Below are 26,776 nucleotides of genomic sequence, written 5' to 3' on the forward strand. Positions count from 1 at the left end.
GGAGTTTTAGGGCTGATTCAGGTTTACATATATTTATAAATATTTAAATGCACTCGGTACCAGTGGTTGGGGCAGTGGTTGGCCTAGCGGGTACGGCAATGGACAAGGACATCAGAAGGTTGCCGGTTCAAATCCCGAACCGCTGAAGTGTGCCCCTGAGCAAAGTACCGTCCCCACACGCTGCTCACTAAGGTGACTGTTAAAAGCAGAGGACACATTTCACCGTGTCACTGTGTGTTTCACCATTTGACTCATCATTACCTTTCAAATATTGAGATTCTATTTACCATCAGAGACTGTCAGTTTTTTATAGTTTTATATCTTTACACTTAAGAACTTGTCACAATTAATCGCAGAATGTGCGATTAATTGTGTGGTCATCTTTATTGCCACACTCTTGCACAGATAAGAAGACTTGTTGTTCTCCACGTGCCTTCTGGAGACGGCAGCATGTCACCCACGTGCGGCGCGCTGCACAATAACGGTCCCACGCGAGCGTGCTGCGCTTTTCCCGCCGTTCCCCGGCCATGTTCCTCTGACAAAAGCTCCGGCTGTTTAGTCGGCTGCCACTTCCTGCTCCACATGGCCGCAAAGTGCTGCCGCGAGTCATGTTCCGGGAGAAAAAAGGCCAAAGGTCAAGATTGGCTTTTGCCATCGTGGTCGCAGGAGCCCAACGGAGCCGTATCCGGCGTCGTCACCCGGCCAATTGCAGACCTTTTCATGGGAAGGTGGTGGTTTAAAAATAAAGAAATAAATAAAAAAGAATAACCGCAAGCGGACCCCGGAGACCACCGGCCTGTTTACCGCTGGTGTGAAGCTATTTTTATTTTTCTGAGCGACTTCTCTACTCCTGGCGTGCCAGAGTTTGGCCCTCCGAGGATTACACCGGCTAAGCCCTTATCACTCCGGGAAATTCACTGCCTGCTTTAAAATAAATATATAGAAATAGAAAGAAAAAAAAAATGGAGAATGGAGGAGAAGTGGTGTTCTCGCCCCCACCACCCCGCTCCCTCACCTTATTCCCAGGGAAAGTTATTACTGGTGCGGAGTTGTGGGGGATAAAAGTCCATTTCTGCCACTCGAGGCTCTTTTTCTCCTCTTTTTCTCCATGTGTCCACATTTCTCGGAGTTTTTCTGAGTGGAAAATGTGATGGCAGGTGCCGGTGCGAGGCTCGGTGAGGTTCGGCGCGCCTCGCTCTGAAGCGATGTTAAGTGTTTGTTATTCTAATGGGACGCTTCCATGGTAACGTTGTTCCCCAGCTTTCCGGTGGACTCTCTCTCTTTCGCCGGCTTCCGGGCGTAATTAATCCAGCGCCTGGTGTAGACGGCCGGCCGTAATCTAATTTAGGATGTTAAACGGCGTGGCTTTAACCCCCCCCCCCCCCTACTGAACACAGCTCCTAATACTCCGTACGGAGGATTACGTAACGCCGGATTATCTCGCTTTCGGTTATGACCCAAGGATCCGCACGAGCCCTGAACATGACACTACTCTTAATCATAGTTATTCTGTTTTAAGAAGCGCCACCGAAGGGAATTACCGTAGATTTTAATAAAGATCGTGATCATTTCTGAAGGATCTTGGTCGTTTTAGTCATGGCTGAAATGCAATGGGATGAGTTGAGATTCCGGTCTTTGAATTTGGCCACAGAAACCCGGTGCTAAATTGTCCCCCATAATTAGAACATGAGTGGGGAGCCTCAGTGGAGCACAAAACCACTGCACATCTCTCTTTTTTTTTTTTTTATTTTTTTTTTTTATTTGAGATATATAATATTTATTTATTTTATTATTATTTATTTATTTATTTTTAAAAAGGGTATAAGATGTGCAGTGGTTTATACACACAGGTATATGTGTGTGTGCGTAGTGCTGCTCAGTTGGTGGAAATCCAGGACAAATGGGATTATTTATAGCTTTGGAGATGATTGCGCCGCCTGTATTCATAAACACACCAGCGCTGCCGATACACCCACTTTCCCCCGCTGTCTGCAGCGATATTCAAACAGCCGCTGCGGCACTCCTCCACTCCTCCACTCCTCCTGCCATTTCCCTGACAGTCGTGTTCACTGAATGTCATCTTTTCTGCTATTTTTAAAACCGGAACGAAGGTGGCTTTCAGCGAGCCTACTCACACCTGAGGCCAATAACACCACACAGAACCTGGCCTGTGGAGCTCACATCTGCCTCCGTCATGTGGCTGCTGTGACCGCGCCATCACAATAATGTGACACCTTTACTTTTTTTGGTGGTTGGGGGGGGGCATAAATATTCCTCTTGTGATCATCACCTGTGAAACCTCTCCAGTGTTGTTGTTTTTAAGGGTGTCAAAGCGAACATGTTAATCTCTTCGATCCGTTAGAAATGTTGAATATGCTGAAATAAATTAGCCATTGGCAGATATAACAATATTAATATTAAAAAAAATTAAAAATTGTTGTATTATGTACATTTTAACAAGCTTTAGACATAAGAATTAATCGTGATTAATCACAATTAATTCATTGCACAATTAATTAGTTACAGCTCTGATTTTTTTTAAAAATTTAAATCACCTGTGAAATTGTCCTTCGGCACTTGCGATATTTATGCACGTTAAACGGGACGTTACTGTGACACCTCGGCATGGCGCTGCGTTTTGTGGCCGCAACCCGGTGCCCCGTGTTTTGAAAGCCTCCTGCCTTCAAATAAGTGAAGTACACGGTGCACACAGTGAAATGTGTCCTCTGCATTTCACCCGTCACCCTCGGTGAGCAGTGGGCGGCCATGACAGGCGCCCGGGGAGCAGCGTGTGGGGACGGTGGGCCGTGCGGCAGCTCTGAGGCGAATCGGCCCGCTTTCTTCTGGCTGATGTTACGTGGCGAGGAGTCTCTGCCGTTTTTCTCCGCCCCCCGGGCGATGGTGGCCATCCGCCGCGCTGTCACGCTACAGACTCGCGGCGGCCGCGACGAGCAACCGCCACGGCTGTTTACGATCACGACACACGGGGGAAGATGTTCCTCATAACTCTCCTTCAGATCTCCACCGGGAGATTGGGCCTTGAGAGCCACGCCCCATCCCCAAAAGTAGGAACAGCTGCTCGATGGGCTTTTATTTTCGAGAGGCAAAGTACCTGCCAAACGGATGGCAAAGCGGCGTAAACCCAACGAAGCTGCTTCCTCGGGTAATCAGGCTGCTAACGTGAAAGTGAAGTGACTGTCATCGTGAAGCACAGCACATGGTGACACGGTGAAATGTGTCCTCTGTATTTAACCACCCTGAGTGAGCAGTGGGCGGCCATGACAGGCGCCCGGGGAGCAGTGTGTGGGGACGGTGACTTTGCTCAGTGGCACCTTGGCGGATCGGGATTCGAACCGGCGACCTTCTGATTACGGGGCCGCTTCCTTAACCGCTAGGTCACTGCCGGCCACGTCCTCTCACGCTCAGGGGGACGCGGGCTGCGCTACGTTCTGGCCGTCGTTACCTCGGCTACTGCTCGGCGTGTAACGTTTTAGTCAGTCGCGGCTCTTCCAGGCGTGTAAACGCCGCGCGTCCCGGTTTCCGTGTACGGGGAGACCGTTGGTAGCCGCTAGCGCTGATTAGCAGTGAGCGGTGGTGCTGACGGGGCTGGAAATAAGCCGCTAGCTGTCGGTTGCAACACGGCGGCCCGCTGCACGGATTTAAACGTGGCGGGAAGCACGTGGGTCCGCCGTGGATTTAAAAAGCACTTCGACCGCTCGGGTCACCTGAGAGGTCACGTCTACACGGCGCGCGCCTCAGCAGGCGCCGCTAAAACAAAGCCGGGGCGCGTTTTATCGAAGTGACCTTCCCGGCTCCCTCCACGTGGCTCAGCTCTTTCTCGACTGAGACGTTCCGTAATGGCTTTTCGGCTCCAGAGTCCGGAGCCGTGGAGGAACACTTAAAAACAACACCAACATGTCGGGGAGCTTGAGCAGACTGACGGCTCCTGACACCCTCGGGCAGATGGGGAGGATTTGAAAGCCGTATTTTAAGCTCCGGGATGCAGGAACTCCACGTCTATTGAAGCGGCTCGTAGGAGAGACGCCGTTTACATTTATTCTTTAAGGGACCGCCCATCATATTACAGCTCCAATTAAAACAGTCCTGAATTATTAACGCGACATCTTAGCGTCTTTTTCTAATTATTATTTTTTCTTGTTATTTATTTATTGATCTTTTTTTGGGGGGGGGGTGCACTGGGGGTGCAGTCTGTGTCTATTATTAGAATGGTGCAGAGCAGATGGTGTGCAGGTTTTCAACACGCTACTTTAGAGATGCCCCAGCATCTGGAGACAGGCTTTTCTCACGCCTTTGTAGCTTTTTCTCCTTTCCATGTGCTGTTTTACCTCACGTCCGAGTACCGCTTTAACTCAGGTTTGGTTTTACCTCGTATTTTCTTACGTCCAAGTACAATTTTACCTCACGTTCAAGTACAGCTTTATCTCATGTTCAGGTTTGGTTTGAACTCGTGTAAAGGTACCATTTTACCTCGTATTTTCTTACATCCAAGTACAATTCTACCTCACGTCCAGTTTAACCTCACGTCCAACATCCAGTTTAACTTCACGTCCAAGTACAATTTTACCTCACGTCCAGTTTAACCTCACGTCCAAGTACAATTTTACCTCACGTCCAGTTTAACCTCACGTCCAAGTACAATTTTACCTCACGTCCACTTTAACTTCACGTCCAAGTACAATTTTACCTCACGTCCAGTTTAACCTCACGTCCAAGTACAATTTTACCTCACGTCCAGTTTAACCTAGCGTCCAACGTCCAGTTTAACCTCACGTCCAAGTACAATTTTACCTCACGTCCAGTTTAACCTCACGTCCAAGTACAATTTTACCTCACGTCCAGTTTAACCTCACGTCCAAGTACAATTTTACCTCACGTCCAGTTTAACTTCACGTCTAAGTACAATTCTACCTCACGTCCAGATTAACCTAGCATCCAACATCCAGTTTAACTTCACGTCCAAGTACAATTTTACCTCACATCCAGTTTAACATCAGTTTTTACGTCATCTACGGGAACTGCTTTAACGTATGTGCCATTTTACCGCAAAGGTAGAAATTTGTGTACAGGCAGCTACCTGCATGGCATTTCATGAGTTGTGGCCGGCCAGTCTGTACAGTCGTACAGTCCTGTAGCGTACATGGAACCGTTTACTCTTGAATGGGTCGGTCAGTGGCTGTGCACTGCGTGTGTTTTTAGACGAGGATCGCTAGTTTCCTGACGTGGTTTCGTCATGTGGTGCTGATGTCAGGATGTAAGCTTGTCTACGTTCCCAGAATCCTCAGTTCAGGCACCCTAATTAACTTCTACAGCGGAGTTGCCCGTCGGAATCGACCCCTGCCGCCTCTGTGCCCAGCTCCAGGTGGGGGTGGGGGGGGGGTGGGGGGGCGCGTGACACGGCGCTGGCACGAGGCCACCAGGTCCCCCCGGGGAGAAATGTGCACCAAATTAGCTCCTCTGGGCAGGGCCTCCATTGCCTCCCGGCAATCAAAGCTCTGTTATTCCAGCCCCTCAACCAAAACCAAATATGATTCAACGGCTTCGGCGATTACCCGCGATTTTCCGTTTGGACCGGGTTTCTCGCACAATGGAAGATTGTCTTGTGTCTGTGCTCCTTTTTTTTTTTTTTTTTAAATGCCTCGGCGGAGTGGCCAACGTTGGGCCGATTAGCCTCCCGCGCAACACCATTAAGCCGCGTAGCTGTATGGACGCGCCGCTACTTGACTCTTTGACCCGTGTGTTGTGAAAGTGGCTTTCGTGCCAGCGCGGCCCAGCGCCCGAACATCTGTTTTTATATATAGGTGCATTTTCTAGGCTGTTATTCATTCTTTGGCCGAAGCTTCAAGTAGAACATTTTCCACGAAGCCCTCCTCGCCCCTCCTCGCCGCACTCCGGCTCCTCTTGCTTGCGAGAGGAGGAGCCGAGGACCCCGTCCGGGGTGTTTAGCGTCCCCCTGCCTCCGTCCGCGGCTGGTCGGTGGCAGCGCTTTCATCCCCGGCGCTGATTAGAACCACCCGCTCCGCGTTCTGGTAACAGCGCCCGCTCGCATGTGGTGTCTGTAAGGCTGAGCCGGTGCTACGGAGCTGAATTATTCTGCGGATTAGAATTGGCACTCGTCTTCGCCTGGCCCTTAAATCTTGTCTGTTTTAAATCTTAAGTGCATTCCTTGGCATGTTCGCCGCCTCTTGGCCCGACCCGTGGCCCCATCCAACACATTTTTGAAACATTGCAGCTCAAGGGGAGAGCTGGAACCGCTCTCATCCTCCTCCTCCTCCTCTCCTCTCCTCGTCTTTCTTTCATTTCTTCATTTCTTTCTTCTTTTTTTTTTTTTTCTGCTCCTCCGGATCGCCTCCAGAGCTCATCTCTTTATGCCATTAGCGAGACTCTGCGCTCAGTCACGGCGGCGTGGTGTTTGGAGGGTCAGCCACCTCCAGAAGTGGTTAATGTGGTCAGTGCAGCGGGCCGGCCAGCGCGCCGCGGCCGGTTAATGTAATTATGTCCGCGTACGGCCGGACGAATTGCCGAGTTCTGATCATCAGCGTGGCGAGCGAGTCCAAGTGTGTGTGTCTGCCAGCGAGTGGGGTAGGGTGGTAGTAGCCTAGTGGGTAACACACTCGCCTGTGAACCAGAAGACCCAGGTTCAAATCCCACTTACTACCATTGTGTCCCTGAGCAAGATACTTAACCCTGAGTGTCTCCAGGGAGACTGTCCCTGTAACTACTGATTGTAAGTTGCTCTGGATAAGGGCGTCTGATAAATGCTGTAAATGTAAATGTCTGATGTTCAGTGATGGACCATAACATTACGACCACCCGCCTAATGCTGAGCAGGACCCCACTAGACCTCTGAAGGCATCTCCTGTGGTACTTGGCAACAGATCTTTTAAGCCCTGTAACATGTGAGATGTTGCCTGCATGCACGTCCCACAGATTCTGAATTGGACCAACCTAATATGGGCACAAACACATCAACTTCAAAATGTTGATTTGTTGCATAAAAAATGTCACTCGTTTACATTTACAGCGTTTACCAGACGTCCTTATCCAGAGCAACTTACAACCAGTAGTTACAGGGACAGTCCCCCCCCCTGGAGACACTCAGGGTTAAGTGTCCTGCTCAGGGACACGATGGTAGTAAGTGGGGTTTGAACCTGGGTCTTCTGGTTCACAGGCGAGTGTGTTACCCGCTAGGCTACTACCACCCCACTCGCTGGCAGGTGCCCCTGGAACAAGCTCGACGTTGATATTCACTTCAGCGGTTTTCATGTTGCGGCTGATGATCTGTTTTATGCGTTACTGCACGTTACTGCACGTTACTGCGCGCTACTGTGCGTTACTGTGCGTTACTGTGCGTTACTGCACGTTACTGCACGTTACTGCGCGCTACTGTGCGTTACTGTGCGTTACTGTGCGTTACTGCACGTTACTGCACGTTACTGCACGTTACTGCACGTTACTGCACGTTACTGCATGTTACTGCACGTTACTGCTATGTCGTTAAAATGTCGCGCTTCACGTCCCGTGCGTATGAGTTTGTTGTGTCCTGCTCGTCTCGTCCCATGAAGGATGTTGAGCTGGAGCATCTCTGGCCGCAGTCCAGCCCTCCAAACCACGTGCCAGGACCACATGATCGAGTCGTGGTCGGTGAGGCCATGTCACCGCGTGCCTCCGGTGCCGTTTTCCACGCAGGAACGTTTCTGTCCGATCTGGCCTTGCGACCTTCGACCTGACCTGTAACCCCAAACACGTCCCGCATACAACAATGGCGGATACGCTGCACGTTTCTAATGAAAAGACGAGGCTGGGAGGAGAGCGGGGAGTTGCAGCGCCCCCTGCAGGTGTGGAGGGGGACGTTCTCGTTTTTACGTAATGCCGTATACCGCGGCGAAGGACGGCGGCTCGAGTCAGAAGGCGGCTCCAAACAAAACCCCCGCAAAGGCGCGGACTATCCATCCTGCCCTGGACGCCGCGGCTTCACCAGGATGGCCGATAACGCTCCCTCTGATCTTCCGGGCCTCCGGTTAATTCCGTGTGATCTCTGGTTAATTCTCCTGATAGGCCTTGCCGGCCTGCGGTATCGGTGCCCGGAATCGCCCGGAGCATCGTACCGTGTGCGTTTTTACCCCCCCTCACCCACTCGAAATACCTGCCCGCGTTCACAGCGCTGCGGAAATGTCACGCTCGCCGCTAATGAGGATGTGGTTTCCGTGACACGCCCGCCGCTTTTTACCAGCGCTGTTTTAATGTCAGCGCGCGGCGTCGCCCCTGCACCGGACGGCCACCGGCACTTGCTCGTGATAATGACTAATTCGCCTCCATCACGCGCCAAAGTCATGATGGATTATTTCAAACGGATCCCTTACATCAGCAGAATGAAAATAGCCTCAGGCTCGGGAAGAGGGGGGCGAAAGGGAATTTTATTTCGTATTTTTTTATCCCCGCAGCCACCTTTAGTGGCACAAATGAAAATGCCCTTCCCCGAATAGACGTTTCTTGCACCTCTGATGTGCGGTTTATTTTAAGCCCGGTGACATCAGGCCGTACGTTGCAGATGAAGGCGCAGGAAGCGGCGCAGCTGAAGAGCAGCTCTGGCAGTAACCCGTTTATGAGGTTATCATGCGCAGAGAAAAGCAAAAGAAGGCATCGCAGCAGAGGTTAAAGGTCACAGTAAAAGCACAAGCCAATGACCAGGACATTGGATTTACAGAAAATAATAAATAATAATCGTAAGTAGTGCTGCACGATTAATCTAATCTAATCGTAATCGCGATGTCAGTCTGTGCGATTACATGAACGCAAAAAGCTGCGATTTAAATGATTAGTACATGGATTGAATCGGCAACATATCACTCATTCTCTCAAAGTTTGCGAGCTGACTGAAGTCTCCCTTCAGTCGAATGTGACGTGTTTGGTCACATGACTTTCGATTCGGTTCAGTGGAGACTTCAGATTTGTGACTCACATAGACATATGGGTAGACGTATGTCAACGTCGCCGCCATATTGCGATGGGCTCTGCAGTGGAGTGAAGCATGTAAATGTCTATGGAGAGAAGTGCATAAAAATGCCTCACTCTTGTGCTGCTTGGGGCTGTACAAACCGCTGTACGCTCCAAACCAGATCCCGGGGGATTACATTTCATAGGTAATGTTCGACAATTGTTTTGAATATATTTGGCCATTATAAAATCCTGTTTTATAAGTCTTAACCTTAGCTAAGCTAGGCTAAGCTAGTGAAGCTATGCATTCCTGTGTTCAAGTCAGCCTCCAAACAACGTTTTGGTTAAACGTAAGAACTATAATACGGGATTTTATAATGGCCAAATATAATCAAAACAGTTGTTTTTGTCGTTCGACTGTAATGTAAAGAGTTTTTTGTGATTAATTTTGTAGAATATTGTATTTTGACAGCACTGGGCATTTCAAGTTATTATAAGTAGTTTGTATGTTTCACTTTGAAATGAAACATTTCACTATTAGTAATTTGTATGCAACTTTTCATTGATATACAAGCAAGTGCCCTTTATCATATCACAATCGCATATCGCAATATTGATCTCAATAATTGTAATATGTCTTTTTTCCCCTAATCGGAAGCATTGAAAATCTGGATTTTCGATTTTCAGTCCTTATTATAAACCTTCCAAGGAAAAAGCTTTACAATATTCATAAAATTCGTTTGGTTTTGGAAAACCGAATACGAACAACATTTTAATCTAGTTGAAAATGACGAGGAGAAGTTTCTGAAAATCCGCGGCATCTGGGCTCCTCGCGCCAGGCCCCAACTCTCGCTCTGAATGCTTTATTAAGCGCCTCGGCCGGGAGAAAATTGTACAAAGTGTACCCTGCGCTTTGATCCTCCGGAGCTGGAAACGCTACACCGGCCGACTTCACAGAGCGCCCTGACACCTGGGGTAACCCGAGCCGCCACCCCGGCATGTGACCCACACCTGAGCGCTAAAGACTTCTCCACTCTTATTACCGCTCCTCTGCACAACGCTGTGTGTGTGTGTGTGTGTGTGTGTACATTCGTCTTTGCACGTCTACATTTCATTAGGTTTCCATGTTCTAATGCCGGGCAGCCATGCAGACAGCGGAGCTTATCAAAGACTCCCAAGACTCCGATGGGAGGTTTTACACCCACAACGCTGTAAATTGCAGATAAGTGGCCAGCATGTCCTTATAAGTCAAGAACCTGCATCCAAGCACCAGCCTCCTAGAACCGTCACCGCATTCTGGAATGCTCTTTAACAGAATCGGTTCGGGTTCAGCGCAGATCTGCGAATAGAATAAACTGAATGAATCGCTTGCAATAAAACTCTGCCGAATTGAATCGATTTATTGTACTGTTAAATGACAATGACTCTCAGTGACAAAAACGTGTCCGTCTGTATGAAAACGATCACATGATGAAACTGGCGACTCCAGCCCCACACTCTGTACTCCATTAAGCATGCGCTGACCTCACCGGCTCTCGCGCTTCATTATTTCTCTCCAGCGGCCTAATGATGCAGTTCGGATGAGGCGTATTAATTAAAACTGTCGTATGAAAACCAGGACCGGCATTTTGCACATTTGTCCCCCCCAGATTATAATGGGAACATGATTCACAGGAAATGATGTCAGTTTTGAAAGTGTTGCCTGACACCACAGATCTGTGGCATTGTTTCGGCTCCACGACTCTCTATGACACTATGGAAATGTGCCGCAATTCATTTAAATAGATGAATTGTTTTATTACGACCTTGAAAGGTGAGCCGAGGTCAGAAGTGGCATTTTGAAGGATCACGTGATCATCAGAGGATCCTAATCGCTGCTGTGAACGTCACAGTTTGCAGGAATAATGAAGCTGGACGGAAGTTGCGGTGGCGGCCCGGTGGCCTTTGATCAGAGGCGGCACCATGACAGTTTATCTTCACGTACGAAAGGCCAATTTGTGTCAGGAAGTAATCTTCCCTTCCATTACCCGACGGCTGAAGAACGGCGCACCCGGCAGCAGCTTAACCTACACGTAACTGAGGTTAAAGGTCACGAGGAGTTCGCTGACGTTTGGGGATTGTGGGGCATTTAAATGTTCGTTTTATCTGCAGAAGATGAAAATAACCAAATAATATTGACTATCTCGGTACGGGGCAGTGGGCGGGATTTATTAGGATGTGTTGGAAGTTCCAAACTATTATTTTTTACCAACATTGTAGGGGGTCTAATACCTAGTGGCTAAACAGTGTTGAACTAATGTTAGTTAGAAATGGCATATACTGCTGGCGTTATTGGTAAGGATGGCTAACTTATAGCTAACAGAATACCGCTATCTAGCCACAAGTGTCGGCTTATGGCCAGTTTAATCTTTAGGGGCAATTAGTGTGTGTTTTTTTTTTTTTATATATATATAAAAAATGCAACAGAAAAATAATAGTAAGATAAATCATGTAATTTCTTGCACTGATGAAACTCTGCAAGTGATTATTTGAGGTAGAAGAGAATTTTTTCGACCACTCTGTGATGGCCGCTGAAAGGGTTCGTGCTGGCTCTGATGGAACCATGGAAGAACACACAGTAGATCCCAGTTTGTTGCTGCAGACCACCAAAGGTCCTACAAATGGACACATGAGCTTCAGAAATGCATCCTGTTATCTCATCATATGGATTACTGGGTTATTGTTTTAGTAATATGAATATAATGAATCGCAATGAAGATGAAATATCGGATCCAGATGTTAATACCATAAACAATAAAGTGTTTTACACTCAGAATGTAGTCATATATGTGAACTTTGGCAGTGGAATTTTGAAAAAGGAATTAGTGGGTGCATGTGGCGGGGGGGCCATGATAACATAATGAAGCGTGCACACACACACACACACACACAAGCACACGCCGCCGTGTGATATTGTGTATTAGCCAGAGAGCCTCATGCTTTCACACACACCAAAGGTCACCTGCCCGCCTACAAATGTCAGCAGATTTAATGACTTTTGTACAACAGAGGCCGGTTTCAGACTAAACCAAGCGTATCCTCTCTCTCTCTCTCTCCTCTTCCACCCTCCCTCACCCCCCAAAAAAAACCTATTGTGACACCGGGGGGTTATGGGGAGTTGTGCAGCTGAAAAACAAGGTTAAGGAGATCGGTATCAAAGGAGAAGGGGGGGGCGTTTTTTTTTTTTTTTTTTTTTTTTTTTTTTTGTGAGGTTTTCATAAGACTCTCGCCTCGGATTTCGCGCCGGTGCGCCGAGGTGTTTCCTTACCTGATTCGTATTCATTCACACAATGCAAGAAGCGGCCTCTCCTGTTTCCGAGTAAGGGGATTCTGGACGGGACTTCAGTCCCCCCCCCCATCATCGGATACGTGCACGTCGCTTCCCTCCCCGAGGCCCGCCCTCCACAGCTCTTCACCGGAGTCTTGACTCGTTTCTTCCTGCGTCTCCCCAACGCTCTTCCCGGGAAACGGTCCCCCCTTCCGGCACGTTTAGATACCCGGCGGGGGGAGAAGCCGCTCCGCAGTTTGCGTCTGTAGCACCTTCGCAGACACGTACGGAGCATCAGTTCCTGTTGAGGCGAATGCCGACCTGCTAATAGATTCTAGTTCGTTGCTTTCTTCCCCGTTTCATTACTGCATCCTTGTTCAGCCGATGTACAAAAATCACGTTTTTTGGGAAGAGACTGCAAGACGTGGACATTTCATCATGATTATTATTACGGTGGTGTATCGTGGACGGTGCAAATTGTACAAATGGAGGAATGAACTTTAACCTTTGGTCAGTCCTGAGGAAGGTTTCTTATTCCATTATGAATTAGGCTGGTGAGATCTGTCATAAATGATGATCTAAGGAGGTTCATCATGAAAGATGTGGGTCCCGCGAGAAGGTTGGACTCATGACTTTATTTTGTGCTTCCAGGGCTTCTTCCTGACTGTCTCCCCCGAGTCCATTCTGAAGGTGGCGAAACACGCCTCGGACCACAACAAGACGTTCGGCCTCAACCTCTCGGCCCCCTTCATCAGCCAGTTCTTCAAAGACCCTCTCATGAAGGTCCTGCCCTACGTGGACGTGCTGTTCGGCAACGAAACGGTCAGTGAAGCTATGCGTAAATATGTCCACCTGCCACACGTAATCCGTGTCCCGCGTATTAAAGCACTTCCCTCCTGCACGAGCCGCTCAGCCTGATCTCATTACGAGCGAGACAGAGATGCCGTTTCTCCTGGATCCGAGACATTTGTCGTTTGCGTTCGTCCTCCTTATCTGCACCGATCTGCAAGCGGCCACGAATCGTAACTGTGAGGCAGGGGCGTGGCCCGGGCGTGGCCCGCACGGCTTCGCGCCTGTTCCGTGTGTAAATACGGACCAGGGCATCCGAAACATTGACCGCGGCGTCGCCGTAAAACATTATTATCATTATTATCATACTATTACCCAGAGCGACTTTCTCTTCGCTAGCGAAGACACTCAGGGTTAAGTGTCTTGCTCAGGGACACAATGGTAGTAAGTGGGATTTGAACCTGGGTCTTCTGGTTCATAGGCGAGTGTGTTAACCACTAGGCTACTACCACCAATAGTTTGAGGTACTAGCAGCCATAAATAACCAAGTATAACGTAACGCATATAGTTTATGTGAAGGCGTGGCCGTTCCACCATTATAACTGAGGCTAAATGATCCGAACGAGGCCTTGTTTTCCTGTAAATATCGCTCAGACGCGGTGAAGTAACATGGTCGGCTGCAAATGCAGAACGGCGTGGAACATTAATCAGTGCATATCGGCGCGCTCGCTGGTTCTATTTTCTGTTCTCTTCTCGCGCGTCACGGGCGGGTCGGGATGTCCAGGAATTTATCACCGCTGCTTACTCAAGCTGCTTCTTCCTTCCCCCTCCCTCGACCTGCGCGAATGCCGAACCTGCCTCCCAGTCGCCTTTTTTTTTTCTCGCCGCTTCGCACCAATTTTTCAGTGCGTTTCGCCAGGCGTTCACACGTTGTCAGAGGGGCGTTCCGGGCCCTCCGCTGATTGAATTAAACTTCACATCATGTTAGAGGGAGGTTAGCGGGTTCCATCGCAAATCCACAATAGAATCCCATTCAAATTTTGGGGCAGTGGTGGCCCGTAATCAGAAGGTCGCCGGTTCGAATCCCGATCCGCCAAGGTGCCACTGAGGAGCCACTGAGGGTGGTAGTAGCCTAGCGGGTAACACACTCGCCTATGAACCAGAAGACCCGGGTTCAAACCCCACTTACTACCATCGTGTATCTGAGCAAGACACTTAACCCTGAGTGTCTCCAGGGGGGGACTGTCCCTGTATCTACTGGATAAGGGCGTCTGGTAAATGCTGTAAATGTAAATGAGCGAAGCACCGTCCCCACACGCTGCTCTCCAGGCGCCTGTCATGGGGCCCACTGCTTACCAAGGGTGATGGTTAAATACAGAGGACACGTTTCACCGTGTCACAGTGTGCTCTGCTGCAGTATTTCACAATGACAAACACTTCACTTTCACTTTGACAAAAAAGTAGCCCCCGAGGCGGCGCACAGGACCCTCCGTGGTCCCCGAGACTCTCTGTGACATTAACTCTGCTTGGCCACAAGTTCATTGGGCATTAGAGGCTGCATGTTATGTAACACGCTCCCTTCAGCACCGTAATTACAATCTTTTGGTGATGGGGGGGGGACGAGCAAATCGGCCCGGCCGTTTCCATGGCGCTGGGAGCCACGAGGGCCAGCGCCACACACCGCTCCGCTTAATTGGCAAACATGTGCGGCGTAACCTGGGCACACCGCTGGACTAATCGTGTCCTCCTCCTCCTCCTCGGAGAAGATGAGGGCGTTCCGTCTCTCAACACTTAACAGGCCGAGCTGATTAAGCTCCAGCAGGAGCGCTTGTTTGCGCTGGGAGCGAGTGCAGGAAGAAAAATAAAAAAAATACCAAATTAACATGCACTCGTTCACGACCGCACACAGCACTGCAGCATCCTTCCATACATCTATTAATTAACAATAAATGACGTAATAAGTCATGTAATAGCATGTCAGGGTGTTGCGTGTCAGTTTTCAGTGGGCGCCGCGGAATCCGGTGAAATGATGAACTTGGCTCCAGGACGTAAAGCATCAAAACACAAAAGTTATTCTTCTGGTTTTAAATTATTTTCTGTGAACTTTAAATAAATAAATAATTCCCAAATGATCTCGAGCCACCACCACCCACGTACCACTAGCTGTTGGTATCGAGTAATTTCTTTCCATATTTAAAAGCTTAAATAGGCAATAATACAATTGTAACTATAAGTAGCTGTAGTAAAATAGTATAAATAGCTATTCCAACTGTCAGTGTTATTCATTAGCAACAGTTATACTCTCTCAGTACTGCATACGCAGTGTGTTAGGATGTTATTAATAGTCACAGACCCGGCGTATTCCCGGCGTACCACCAGTTTGAGAACCATGGTCACAGTAGATTCAGCATTTAGAGCCAAGATCATGTGGCCATGTCGAGGTCACAAAAAGAGCCTCATAATAATAATGAAAGTAATAATAATATATATATATTTTTTATGTTGGTGTCCATGAGAAATGGCCTGTTTTCTATAATAGTCCTAATTCATACGTTTCTCTCCCTCAACCAGACAGAATAAAGAGAAATTCTGGAAAGTTCCTATAAATCTCATGTGTTTTGGACAGTGATTGGAGGGCACGTTTAGATGATCGGTTACGTCTGCTTTCCCTTCTTCGCAGAGGACTTTATTTACGGAGGCCAAGGTCAGATGAGAGAATTGAAACCTTGATGGCGCTCGCTGCCGAATGGCCAGGAAGGGTGGCGCGGACAGTGACACGTTAATCGTCCCCTTCTCAGCCTCCTCCTAAAGGCCGCCTGTCCTCCGCACGGCCGTGGCGGGGAAGGGGAAATGGCGACTGTTCCTCGCCCGGTTTCACGCCTACTCGGTATCGACTTTCGCGGGACGCTGAGTGTTTCTGCAGGCCGGCGGGGATCTCCCCGGTCCCGTTTTGGGGCGGGGTTGTTGGCGGGGTTCGGAGGGGGGGTTTAATCACTTTTCCAGCTGAGCTGGAGAGGCTGAGCTGGGGGAGGGAGGACATGAACATTGGGTCGATGGACGTGGCAGGAATGTATTTGCATGAATGTGTGTGTGTGGGTGGAGGGTGGCCATGTTCTCCGCTTGTTGGGGCTCATTTGGCACCCAGAAGCACCCGGCACCCTGGAGCTGCCCGGGAGCTGCAGCTCTCCGGCTGGAGACTAATGTGCTAATGCCTGTTCGTCTCCGGGGCGTTTACGGGTCCCGGGCTGATCCTGGATCAGAAGCGCTGCAGTCGAGTCTCCATCCGCTGCTGCTGGGTGGGCATGAGAGCAAAACCACAGCTAATTACCCAGAAGTCCTTGCTTTATGAGCTGCCATTTGTTTCGTTTTTTCTGTCACACACCGTGACCGTATTTGCACTCTGTCAACGGTTCTAAAAGGTTCTAATGTGAATAAGCATGAAATTCTTAGCACTGCTGATTTAAAGCCGGTTTATGAATGAGTTAAAAAACTGATCCTGAGTCAGACGGGCTGCTGATTCACGACTAAGCAGGGCCAAGAAAAGCTTGGAATGTTGAGTTGTGTTTGTCTGTACGATCTGTGAATAAATGTCTGATTATTGATCCGTCACGACTAACGCAAGATAAAAACTGTGGTGGAATTATCTAGAAATTCCCTAAGCCGGAAAACCCCTGACCGCCATTACTGCCTGCTACTGCTGTGCTGACATTATTATTATTATTATTATTATTATTATTATTATTTAAAATGACATTTTAACCTCCGTTCTGTTTTCTTGCGTTTTGGTGTAAATATTGAATAAAGTGTCCAGGATGTCTCTCTCTGTCCATCTTGCCAACCCAGTGAGGACTGCGGTAAATAATCTCACCATAACTGGGCATAATAACCCAGAGGGATCATAATTCTGACTTCTAATCATAAAGTATGTCTTCTGATATTCAATGCAGTTGTGACGCGAAACTAAACCAGCAGGTATCTTTTAAAATAATGATAAAGCCGAGCAGTGTAGGGGTTTTAGTGGGACTCTTTTATGGCAAATATGTGTTGATACTGAATACCAGAATATGGATTTTTCTTTTTCTTTGTATTACTGGGAATTCCCATTGAAATTGAAATCATGATGCATCCTTTATGATGCACTGAAATCCAACAATGGTCATAAATAATTTTATAATTATGTATAATTGTAGGGTGGTAGTAGCCTAGTGGGACACACTCGCCTATGAACCAGAAGACCCGGGTTCGAATCCCGCTTACTACCATTGTGTCCCTGAGCAAGACACTTAACCCTGAGTGTCTCCAGGGAGACTGTCCCTGTAACTACTGATTGTAAGTCGCTCTGGATAAGGGTGTCTGATAAATGCTGTAAATGTAAATGTAAATGTATAATTTTCTGATTGATTCTAGATGATTATGTGTCATTGTTGCATAATCGTGGGTGTATTTAAAAAAAAAAGAAATCACGCGAACACATGATACAAAGAATAAATGAGGGATTACACACTAAAGGTAAATCGTGAACCATGCATGTCAGCATATTACGCTCCGTCAGGTATTCGTTTCGCCCATAATCGCCAGATTCCTTTTCGTTACCCGCGGGATTACTTCCGAACCTCCAGCTCTGCTAGTGGCCCCCGGTTCTGGATCAGAGAGCGGCCCCCGGCGTCTCCTCGTATTCCGTCGGCATGAATTGCTGCTGTAAAAGCGGTGTGAAAATCTGGCTGTTTCTGTCATGTGGCAGGGGAGCGTATCGATGGCGCTCCTGCTCCGGGGGACCCCGGGTGACTGCTGTAATCATGGCCGCCGTTCGGATCCCCGCGATTGAACCGTGAGGAAATTTCAAATTGCCGGGGTTAAAAGAGCGGCCCGCCGCCGCGGAGGCGATCCGAGGCCTTCCGGCATCTTAACAGGCGGAGAGAGGGCGGGGAATAATTACGGGGTGTAAGGCGGGATCGATGGCGCCTGAGCCTGCAGGCGCTGGGCCCTGCAGGGGGGTCAGCTGGAGGGCCGCTTTTCCGGCACACGCCGATATCTCACCGGCCACGTCCTCCGGTGTCCACGTCCTCATACCAACCATTACCAAAACTATGGTATGTGCCATTGGTCATGACATTCTGTTGAAGAATATCATATACATGTTAATGGATGACCGATTAATCGAGGTGATTAATTCCTTGGTAATTGGTCTATTCCAGAGATGAAGTAGCTGATTTAAAAAAAAAAAAAAAAAAAGAATGAATAAAATTAAAAAGTTAAAATATGTATAAAAAAAAAAACACGTCTACCGACAGACATCACGGGTTTGTGTCCATGTTCAGTGAAATGAGTCCTCTGCATTTAACCATCACCCTGAGTGAGCAGTGGGCAGCCATGACAGGCGTCCGGGGAGCAGTGTGTGGGGACGGTGCTTTGCTCAGTGACACCTTGGCGGATCGGGATTCGAACCGGCAACCTTCTGATTACGGGGCCGCTTCCTTAACTGCTAGGTCACCGCTGCTGTCTCCTCAGCCGTTCTCAGGGTGGAAAATACATGCTGGAATTAAGGGAGGATGCTGGGATCTGTATTTATTATCGGTCCAAGTAAGACGTTGACGTGGACAGTGGCGTATTTTACGAAGGAGGAGGAGCCTCTCCGTCTTCGCGGCCACCATCAACAAAAGAGCCGAGGCTCTGCTGATGACGAACGCGTGTGACGGATCGGCGCCACGCCCTGTCCTCCCCGATGCCGGACTTTATCGGTCTGAAGTTAGGAGGATGATGGCAACCCCGCCCTACATCACCCGATACGGCGCACGAATTGCGCTATAAATCAGACGGAGCCGTCACAGCGCAGGAGCTTTACGGCTCTTTGCCGCGCCTCGGCTCGGCTGGCTCTGTTTTACGGAGAGACGCCACCCCGTTCCCGCGCGAAATCGAACGAGTGAGCTTATCCGCCGCGGCCTCCATTGTTGTGGGGCTTTTGGCTGCATCACGGCAAGTCTTCCGCAGCCCCTCCCTCCCCAGAGAGCCTCTTGGACGTTTTCCGCTCCACGTTGGCCGCGTGCGAGGCTGTGAAATGGCCCGTCCACGCTTTTTTTTTTGGTGTGATATTCGTACAGCCGGTTCATTACCGCGAGTCCTTCATCTACGGATCGTCCCTCCGTTTCTTTTTGCCGCTTGCCGAGAGCGCGTCTTTGTTCCTCGTCATGGAGAACGAAGCTGAACGCTCTGCAGGTTCCGCGGTGGCTTTTCGCGGCGCGTGGTTTCTCTCTTCTGCTTCCTTCCTTCCGGCTTTCGACCCCACCGAACCACTGCGCGGCGTTCACGAGACCAGGTGACTTCCTCTCGCCGCTTCTGCGCCTGTTTTTGTCTCTCGTGTACGCCGGTGGTCCGTAACAGGGTGACCTTTGACCTCCTGCATCTGATCGCCCCGACCTCCAGATGAAGAAATGAGTAGCCAGCGGCGGTGCCACTGAAGCGGTGGTGTGGTGTGGCCGCGCCCGGTTGCCACGCAGCTCTGTTCTGTTTTTACCGCGGGGGCTGGACGTTGGCCTTGTGAACGGGTCTCTGCTTTCTCTCTGTTTAACTCCACAATAAAGCGTCACTAACGTCACATCACGGTAGAAACAGGAAGTGGCTGCATTTTTTTCTTAATCGTGTTTGTTTATGAACAATGTTTTAAAAGGGGAGGAGCTTGTAGGCATGATTGACAGCTTTCACACGCCCTACTTCCTCATTCTGGACCTTTATTTACCCCCGTCCTGTCAACACATGACACGCCCGGGTGTGGCGCAGGATCCATTTTCTCCTCCGTTTCCCTTCATTCTCTGCATTCCTAATACACTGGACCACGCCCACCACCAACATGTACACACACACACACACACACACACACGCACACAATAAGAATACCAGTATAAATAGTGATAGATGTTCAGTTCTGGGAGCCTTTTGTGCTTCAAACCCCTTTGTTGACCGTCATCAAGTGTAAACAGAGTAATTAGAATATTCCATGATGTCTGTCATGGCTTCCTCCCTGGAATCACGTTCTGATGGAGTCTCGACAGATCTCATATTCCCCTCATATCCCGGCAGAATCGGTCCTCTCTTAACACTCGGCCGTAAACGCCGGTCATTGGCGGGCCCGAAAAAGGGGAAACAAGCGCAGAGCCCCCCCTCCCCCCTCCCCGTTGTAAATAGGTTGTCGGGGGCAACCTCCTCGGCGGCTCCTCCCCCTCAAACACAATTCAATTTCGAACCCGACATCAGCCCGGGCTAACGCGCTCGAGCAAATGCCCGTTCCTCTCGGCGGCCCGAGGGACTCTCGCTTTTCAGCTCCTCAACTTTTATTAACCTCAGCGCCGGGCGCGCTCTTCCAGCAACGTTCGGCGCCGCCAAACTCCGCTCTCTCTCTCTCTCATTACACACCGGTAACATCTCACACACACACACACACACACACCAGCTGCTGGTGTCGGTAATCTGGTTTCATTCCTGTTTTCCGGATTATCTCGGAGCGGACAGGGGTCGGTGTCGCAATCCTCCGCGGTTATTAATTAACGCCGTTATTACACCGGCTAATTAGTCCAATTCCGGAGTTCTGGCGCCCGTCGGAATTGCACAGACCAGCAGGCCTGATATTTAACACCGGCAGTGGAAATTCCCACGAGCACTTTTGAGGCTGAAGGGTGCATAATGTCCTTTAGAGAGTCCGAAACACACACTCACACACACACACACACACACACACACTCTCTCTCTCTCTCTCTCTCTCTCTCTCTGTAAAAATAGAAACTGAGACACGAGCGAAATCCCTCCCTCTGCACCAAGCGCGCCTGCTTCACTGCTTGGTTCGGGGCTTTTGGATTATTCGCTTAAACGCTGTGAAAATATCCCCCCGATCCTCGAACCCGCCTGACGGCGTCCATATTGATGTCATTGTGTAATGAACAAGTGGAAAAAGGTCGATAAGTTCATTTATTAAGGTTTTTTTCTCGATTGATCGGAGGTCGTGGCGACGTTCCACTGATGTGAATAAATATATATATAATATTGTGGAAAAAGCACTAGTGTGTAAAATATTCAGGCTCCGTGTAATTAATGAGTAATTAAGGCGGGCACGGGAGGGGGGTGATAGCTGAGCCAGGCAGTCTTTTTTCCTCCACCGCGTTGGAGGTGACTGAGGGCTGTTGCGCCGACGTCGCCGCGGGGACGCCGAGTCCTTCGGCGGACGTCCTCCACCGCCAGGTGTGATTAATAAATCATCGGCGTTTCGTCAGCTCCCTCCTCGGCCTCGCCGCGGACGCCGCCCTAATGCCCTCCTCTCCGTTTGTTTCGCTTTTTTTTTACTCCCCTTTAAGGTCTCTGGCAAATCTGGCAAACGGCTCGTGGATTTGCGGCGCATCTTAATTTCCCCAAATGCTATTTATTACACAGCCAGGCGCCGAAAAGCCTTCAAACGTCCCCAGATAATAACTGTTTACCTCCGGAGGGGACGTGCAACTTCGTTCCCGCTCGAAAATGAATCATTAAGAGCGCTGAGGTTTCTGCGCTTACGTAACCGTTGCGCGCGTTCGGCCGCCGGTTTCACCGATGCATGATGGGCAGTCCCGCTCGCCGTGTCCCCCCCTCTAACAAGCCACATGAATGACAACTGGCGACATCCAACAACGCGGCCTCTTGGAGGAGTGGTTACGGCGCGCCGGGCCGGGAAAACCGAGGCCTTATTAAAAGCGCAACGGAGGACGTGGCGGGCATTTAGCGCGCATTAGCCGGGCCGTTCCGGCGGCCTTCTCGGCCTGTCGGTCGGGCCGGCGGGCCTCTAATTGGATCGTTAGGCCGCGGCGCCATCGACTCGCCGCTTTGTCCGGGATGGAGATGAATGGGGTAACGAGGGGTTCGCCGCCTGATTGATTGCCGCTCCGCCCCCGCCGGCGTGCGGCGTGTTATTGGCGTGTTGTGGAGAGCCCTGGCAATTAACCCCGCCTCTCTGCTGTGTTTCAGGAAGCGGCCACCTTCGCCAGGGAACAAGGCTTCGAGGTGAGTTGACCGGTGATTGCACATTAAACAGATTTTAAAGGTCCGTGTGTGTGTGTGTGTGTGTGTGCGTGTGTGTGTGTGTGTGTGTGTGTGTGTGTGTGTGTGTGTGTGTGTGTGTGTGTGTGAGTGTGTGTTTTTTTCTGCTGATAATGAAGTTCTTTTCTGGACAGTGATTGATGTGCTATTATACTCTCCGGGCCTTGCAGCAGTTGCCATGGCAACCTGGCAGTCGTCATGGTTTCTTTGTTCCGACGGCTCTTTCGGCGGCGTGACGCACTCGGCTAGGTCTGCGCCCAACATCGCCTACAGATGTTATTTATTGAATTTTGAAAAGGCTCATGGGAGATCTGGGTGGGGGGGGGGTTCGGGCACGGTTTCAAGCCCTGCCTCGCCGCAGACACCGCCGCGGCTCGTCGGGTCGCTCGGTTAAAAAGCCTCCTCATTAGCCGCATTACGCCGCGAGGATGATGCGCCGCCGCGCAGAACACACACACTCCTCTTAATAACCAAATCGCCGCCACCTGTGGTCTCGGATTATGCAAATGAACATTACGCCGCTCGTTATTACACGCGATGCACTTGTAACAAGGAGGGGACCCGCTTCCTCAGCCGCGCGGTGTCATTGGCTCTCTGGTCCCCATCACCGCATCAGGCACATGCTTATTCCCCTCCCTGGCGGCGAGTAACAGTCATCCGGAATCACCTACGGTGTGATCAACGTGACAGGAAAGAACGTGAGCCCTGGTGGCGGTGACAGCTCTTTTTGTGTGTGTGTGTGTGTGTGTGTGTGTGTGTGTGTGTTTGTAAACCTACCAATATGTGGACATTGACCTGACTGCACACCAATAAGGTGGGGACGTGTGTCATCGTGGGGACCAAAAACCAAGTCCCCACAAAGTTAACTACGCTAGCATGTATATTTCATCAAAATAAGCCTACCCCTTTAATATCTCCAAAGTCCCCAAGATGGACATTTTCTTGAAAAACATTGTGTATGTGTGTGCCTGGAATTGCTCACAGTGTGTACACGCCAACTAGGGTTGAAGAGGGTAATTGCAATTGCAGATACACACAGTAACACGTGGTACAGCAATGCTGAACTCTTATTGGCTCGTCTTGATGACGTCACGGACCATCAGGAACCAATGAGAGAGCTAATTGTTAATAAGTGCCTCAGTTAGCAAGACTGAGTTTGCTGAGCTATAGCACCATCCAGATCTATGTAAGCTAACTTTAACTGCAAGAAAAAAATCATTTAAAGATTCATACTTTTATGATACACATTGTGTTAGGGGTAAATAATATTTCTTTCAATAGTAAAGTGTTTTAGTAAGAAAAGCTATGACAATGCTAGCTAGTTAAATGGTACTAGCTTAGTTAGCACATGCTAGTTTCTGTTATTTATGGATATTTAAAATTACAATTATTACTATATCTTCCATAGACGTTTTCACTAAGCAGTAAGAGAAATAATGTGCTAAGAAAAATGGCTCGGAGGCGACAAAGCCCAATAAACAATGCCATTTTTCACATCACCACCTGCCGTGATAAAGCAGGGCTTGATGTTAAATACATCAATTCCTATAAAGGTGAGCAAAGCAGATATATTATCTTAAACTAATTACTATGAGGGAAAGTAGGTATGAATGTGGGTTGTGATTCACAAATTAGGCAGGGGAGTGTTTGCCGAGTCAGATATTTTCAAAGGAGATTTCATACTGGAGTACAGAGGAGACCTTATCGATCCAGAAGAAAGTAAACGAAGACGGCGAATTTACCACAACTCCCTAAAAGGATTTATGTTCGATTTCATCTGGCATGGAAAATTCTGGACGTGAGTACAAATGGATTTATATATTTTCCTTTGTTTTGATGTATAACTGTATTAAATATTTAAAAAATATATTTGAAAACTCGCTGCTAAAACTAGTATTAGTTTTTTATTAGTATTCTAGTTTTGTTGCCACATGTGGGAACTCGTGTCTTGTGTGGAGTTGCACAGCATGGGGAGCATTTAGATCATTTATCATCGCTAAACCGCCCATAACAGCTTTAAATGTGTATTATTAATTTTTTCAAGTCAGATGTGGAGTCAAAATGGGTTACATAACGTCGCTCAGACACACAGGGATTGTGGGTAATATGGTTGTTTTCTTCTGATGGAACAGAATGATTTCATCATTTGTCTGTCAGCATTTAAGGTACTTATTGTAAACATGCCATACTATATTGACTTATTTACAGTTGGCTTCTAATAGTTAAGATAGCAGCTCATGCATGGTTCCTGCTCAGGTCTGAATATTTTCCAGAAATACAAAAAAAAAATGTTTATTTGTTCAGCTATTTGAAGTAGATTTATAATGTCTGCATATATCAGTTGTGTCATCACAAGATCACAAAAAATTGTTTAACAATTTATATATTATATTGTTAATATAAAATTAAGTAATACAAACTAACAATAGTATAATTTTGCATTTAATAACTATTCTCTTTATTCAAATTCAGTATTGATGCTGCAAGGGATGATGGCACCCTTGGAAGACTGGTTAATGATGATCACATTAACCCCAACTGCAAAAAGAAAAGAATCATGGTGGAAGGAAAGCCTCATTTGTGCCTTTTTGCCTTAAAAGACATAACACCTGGAGACGAGATTAGATATAATTATGGCGATGCTGATTGTCCTTGGAGGAATCAGGTAAGAATTGTAAAAGATATTTTGAAATCTGATATTTATATAAATTAAGATTTTAGTATTAATTAATTGTAATATTATGTTTGTTCATAAAGTTTTAACAATCAGAATAATTCACACATGCTCGCATCCATTTTACTGTTATTGGTTTACTGGGCTTTTCATATGTTTGCAGCCCTGGTCCTGCATTCGAATTCTGTAACAAATATTGAATCTAGAGAATTGTGGTTGTTTTGTTTATTTCACTGAAGATGCATCATCACTATACCTACTTAAGCATATTCTCTGCATCTGTATTTATTTTAAAATGCTTTTGCAACCTGACACTGTTCAGCTTTTTTATCTTTTACCAGTATTTGGGGACTTATTGGGGATTCCTTTGATAATTTCAGGAAGAAAGAAGTGGAATGGAAGGAGCCAGTAACTGTCCCAGGTCAGAAAACGCCTCTGAAAAGGATCTACATTACACCCAAAGTTCATTGGATAACTGCACCCTCAACAATCAGGTATAAAACTGCTGTTTAATTACCCGATATTATCCATACTTTTAGAATGAGAGTGTGCATTTTAAAGTTATGCAAACATAACTTTCATATTTGGTCTAATTGTTGGCTGTTTTGTTCATTCCAGGAGACAATAAGTGGTGTAGACAGAGCTAATATCGTCCCCAAATCAGATGGTACCACATTCAGCATTCCACAGACTGTTCACAGGTTGAGACTTTCCACATTCAGGTATGATACTTCTTTTTAAAATGTAATTTTAATATAATATACGTTAAGTCCCCACAATGTGCAATGTGCAAGATATATGTGAAGTCCCCATAAAGTATTGTGTATCACAAATGTTTATGAAAGATTCACAAGACTCAGGATGAGAAGTGCTGCACCTCCCCCACAATGTCCCCACATTGTCTTCTAAAATAAAATCTCTACACTAAGTCCACACATTACACCTATTTTGATCTATTAGGATTTTGTAACAAAATTAATTATTTTAATGACATGTATAACTGTTAGTACATTTAAACATTGAACATATGTAGTGTGGTTGTAGAATGGCAACATATCTTTTATGTTTGGTCTAATGGCTGACTGTTTTGTTCATCATAGGAGACAATAAAGGGTATGAACCAAGCCAGTAACTGCCCCAAATCAGATGGTGCCTCTGAAGACAATCAGCATTGCACAGACAGTCCACAGCATGACAGTATCTTCCACATTCAGGTATGAAACTGCTCTTTTTTATGTATTTTAATTACAATATACGTTAAGTCCCCACAATGTGCAATGTGCATGATATATGTGAAGTCCCCATAAAGTATTGTGTATCACAAATGTTTATGAAAGATTCACAAGACTCAGGATGAGAAGTGCTGCACCTCCCCCACAATGTCCCCACATTGTCTTCTAAAATAAAATCTCTACACTAAGTCCACACATTACACCTATTTTGATCTATTAGGATTTTGTAACAAAATTAATTATTTTAATGACATGTATAACTGTTAGTACATTTAAACATTGAACATATGTAGTGTGGTTGTAGAATGGCAACATATCTTTTATGTTTGGTCTAATGGCTGACTGTTTTGTTCATCATAGGAGACAATAAAGGGTATGAACCAAGCCAGTAACTGCCCCAAATCAGATGGTGCCTCTGAAGACAATCAGCATTGCACAGACAGTCCACAGCATGACAGTATCTTCCACATTCAGGTATGAAACTGCTCTTTTTTATGTATTTTAATTACAATATACGTTAAGTCCCCACAATGTGCAATGTGCATGATATATGTGAAGTCCCCATAAAGTATTGTGTATCACAAATGTTTATGAAAGATTCACAAGACTCAGGATGAGAAGTGCTGCACCTCCCCCACAATGTCCCCACATTGTCTTCTAAAAAAAAATCTCTACACTAAGTCCACACACTACACCTATTTTGATCTATTAGGATTTTGTAACAAAATTAATTATTTTAATGACATGTATAACTGTTAGTACATT

General features: G+C 47.6%; 2 protein-coding genes across 3 annotated transcripts in view; both read left to right on the forward strand.

Moving 5' to 3' along the window:
- LOC114778677 (adenosine kinase-like) overlaps window positions 1–26,776 on the forward strand; it is a 102,252-nt gene that overhangs the window by 59,512 nt on the left and 15,964 nt on the right. For both annotated transcript variants that reach the window (XR_003746428.1, XM_028967161.1), the window contains exons 7-8: window positions 12,914–13,084; window positions 22,034–22,069. Coding sequence is in view for 1 of the 2 variants with exons in the window: in XM_028967161.1 (XP_028822994.1) it covers window positions 12,914–13,084; window positions 22,034–22,069 (207 nt within the window). In the remaining variant the exon portion in view is untranslated. The remainder of the gene's footprint in view (window positions 1–12,913; window positions 13,085–22,033; window positions 22,070–26,776) is intronic.
- Window positions 22,724–25,935, forward strand: LOC114778698 (N-lysine methyltransferase KMT5A-A-like). The gene is made up of 5 exons (XM_028967162.1): window positions 22,724–23,903; window positions 24,578–24,770; window positions 25,160–25,273; window positions 25,398–25,501; window positions 25,880–25,935. The coding sequence occupies exons 1-5, from the start codon at window positions 23,716–23,718 to the stop codon at window positions 25,887–25,889; spliced, it is 609 nt and encodes a 202-aa protein (XP_028822995.1). The 5' UTR covers window positions 22,724–23,715; the 3' UTR covers window positions 25,890–25,935.

Source organism: Denticeps clupeoides, chromosome 2, assembly GCF_900700375.1.
Source record: "Denticeps clupeoides chromosome 2, fDenClu1.1, whole genome shotgun sequence".
Taxonomy (NCBI): Eukaryota; Metazoa; Chordata; class Actinopteri; order Clupeiformes; family Denticipitidae; genus Denticeps; species Denticeps clupeoides.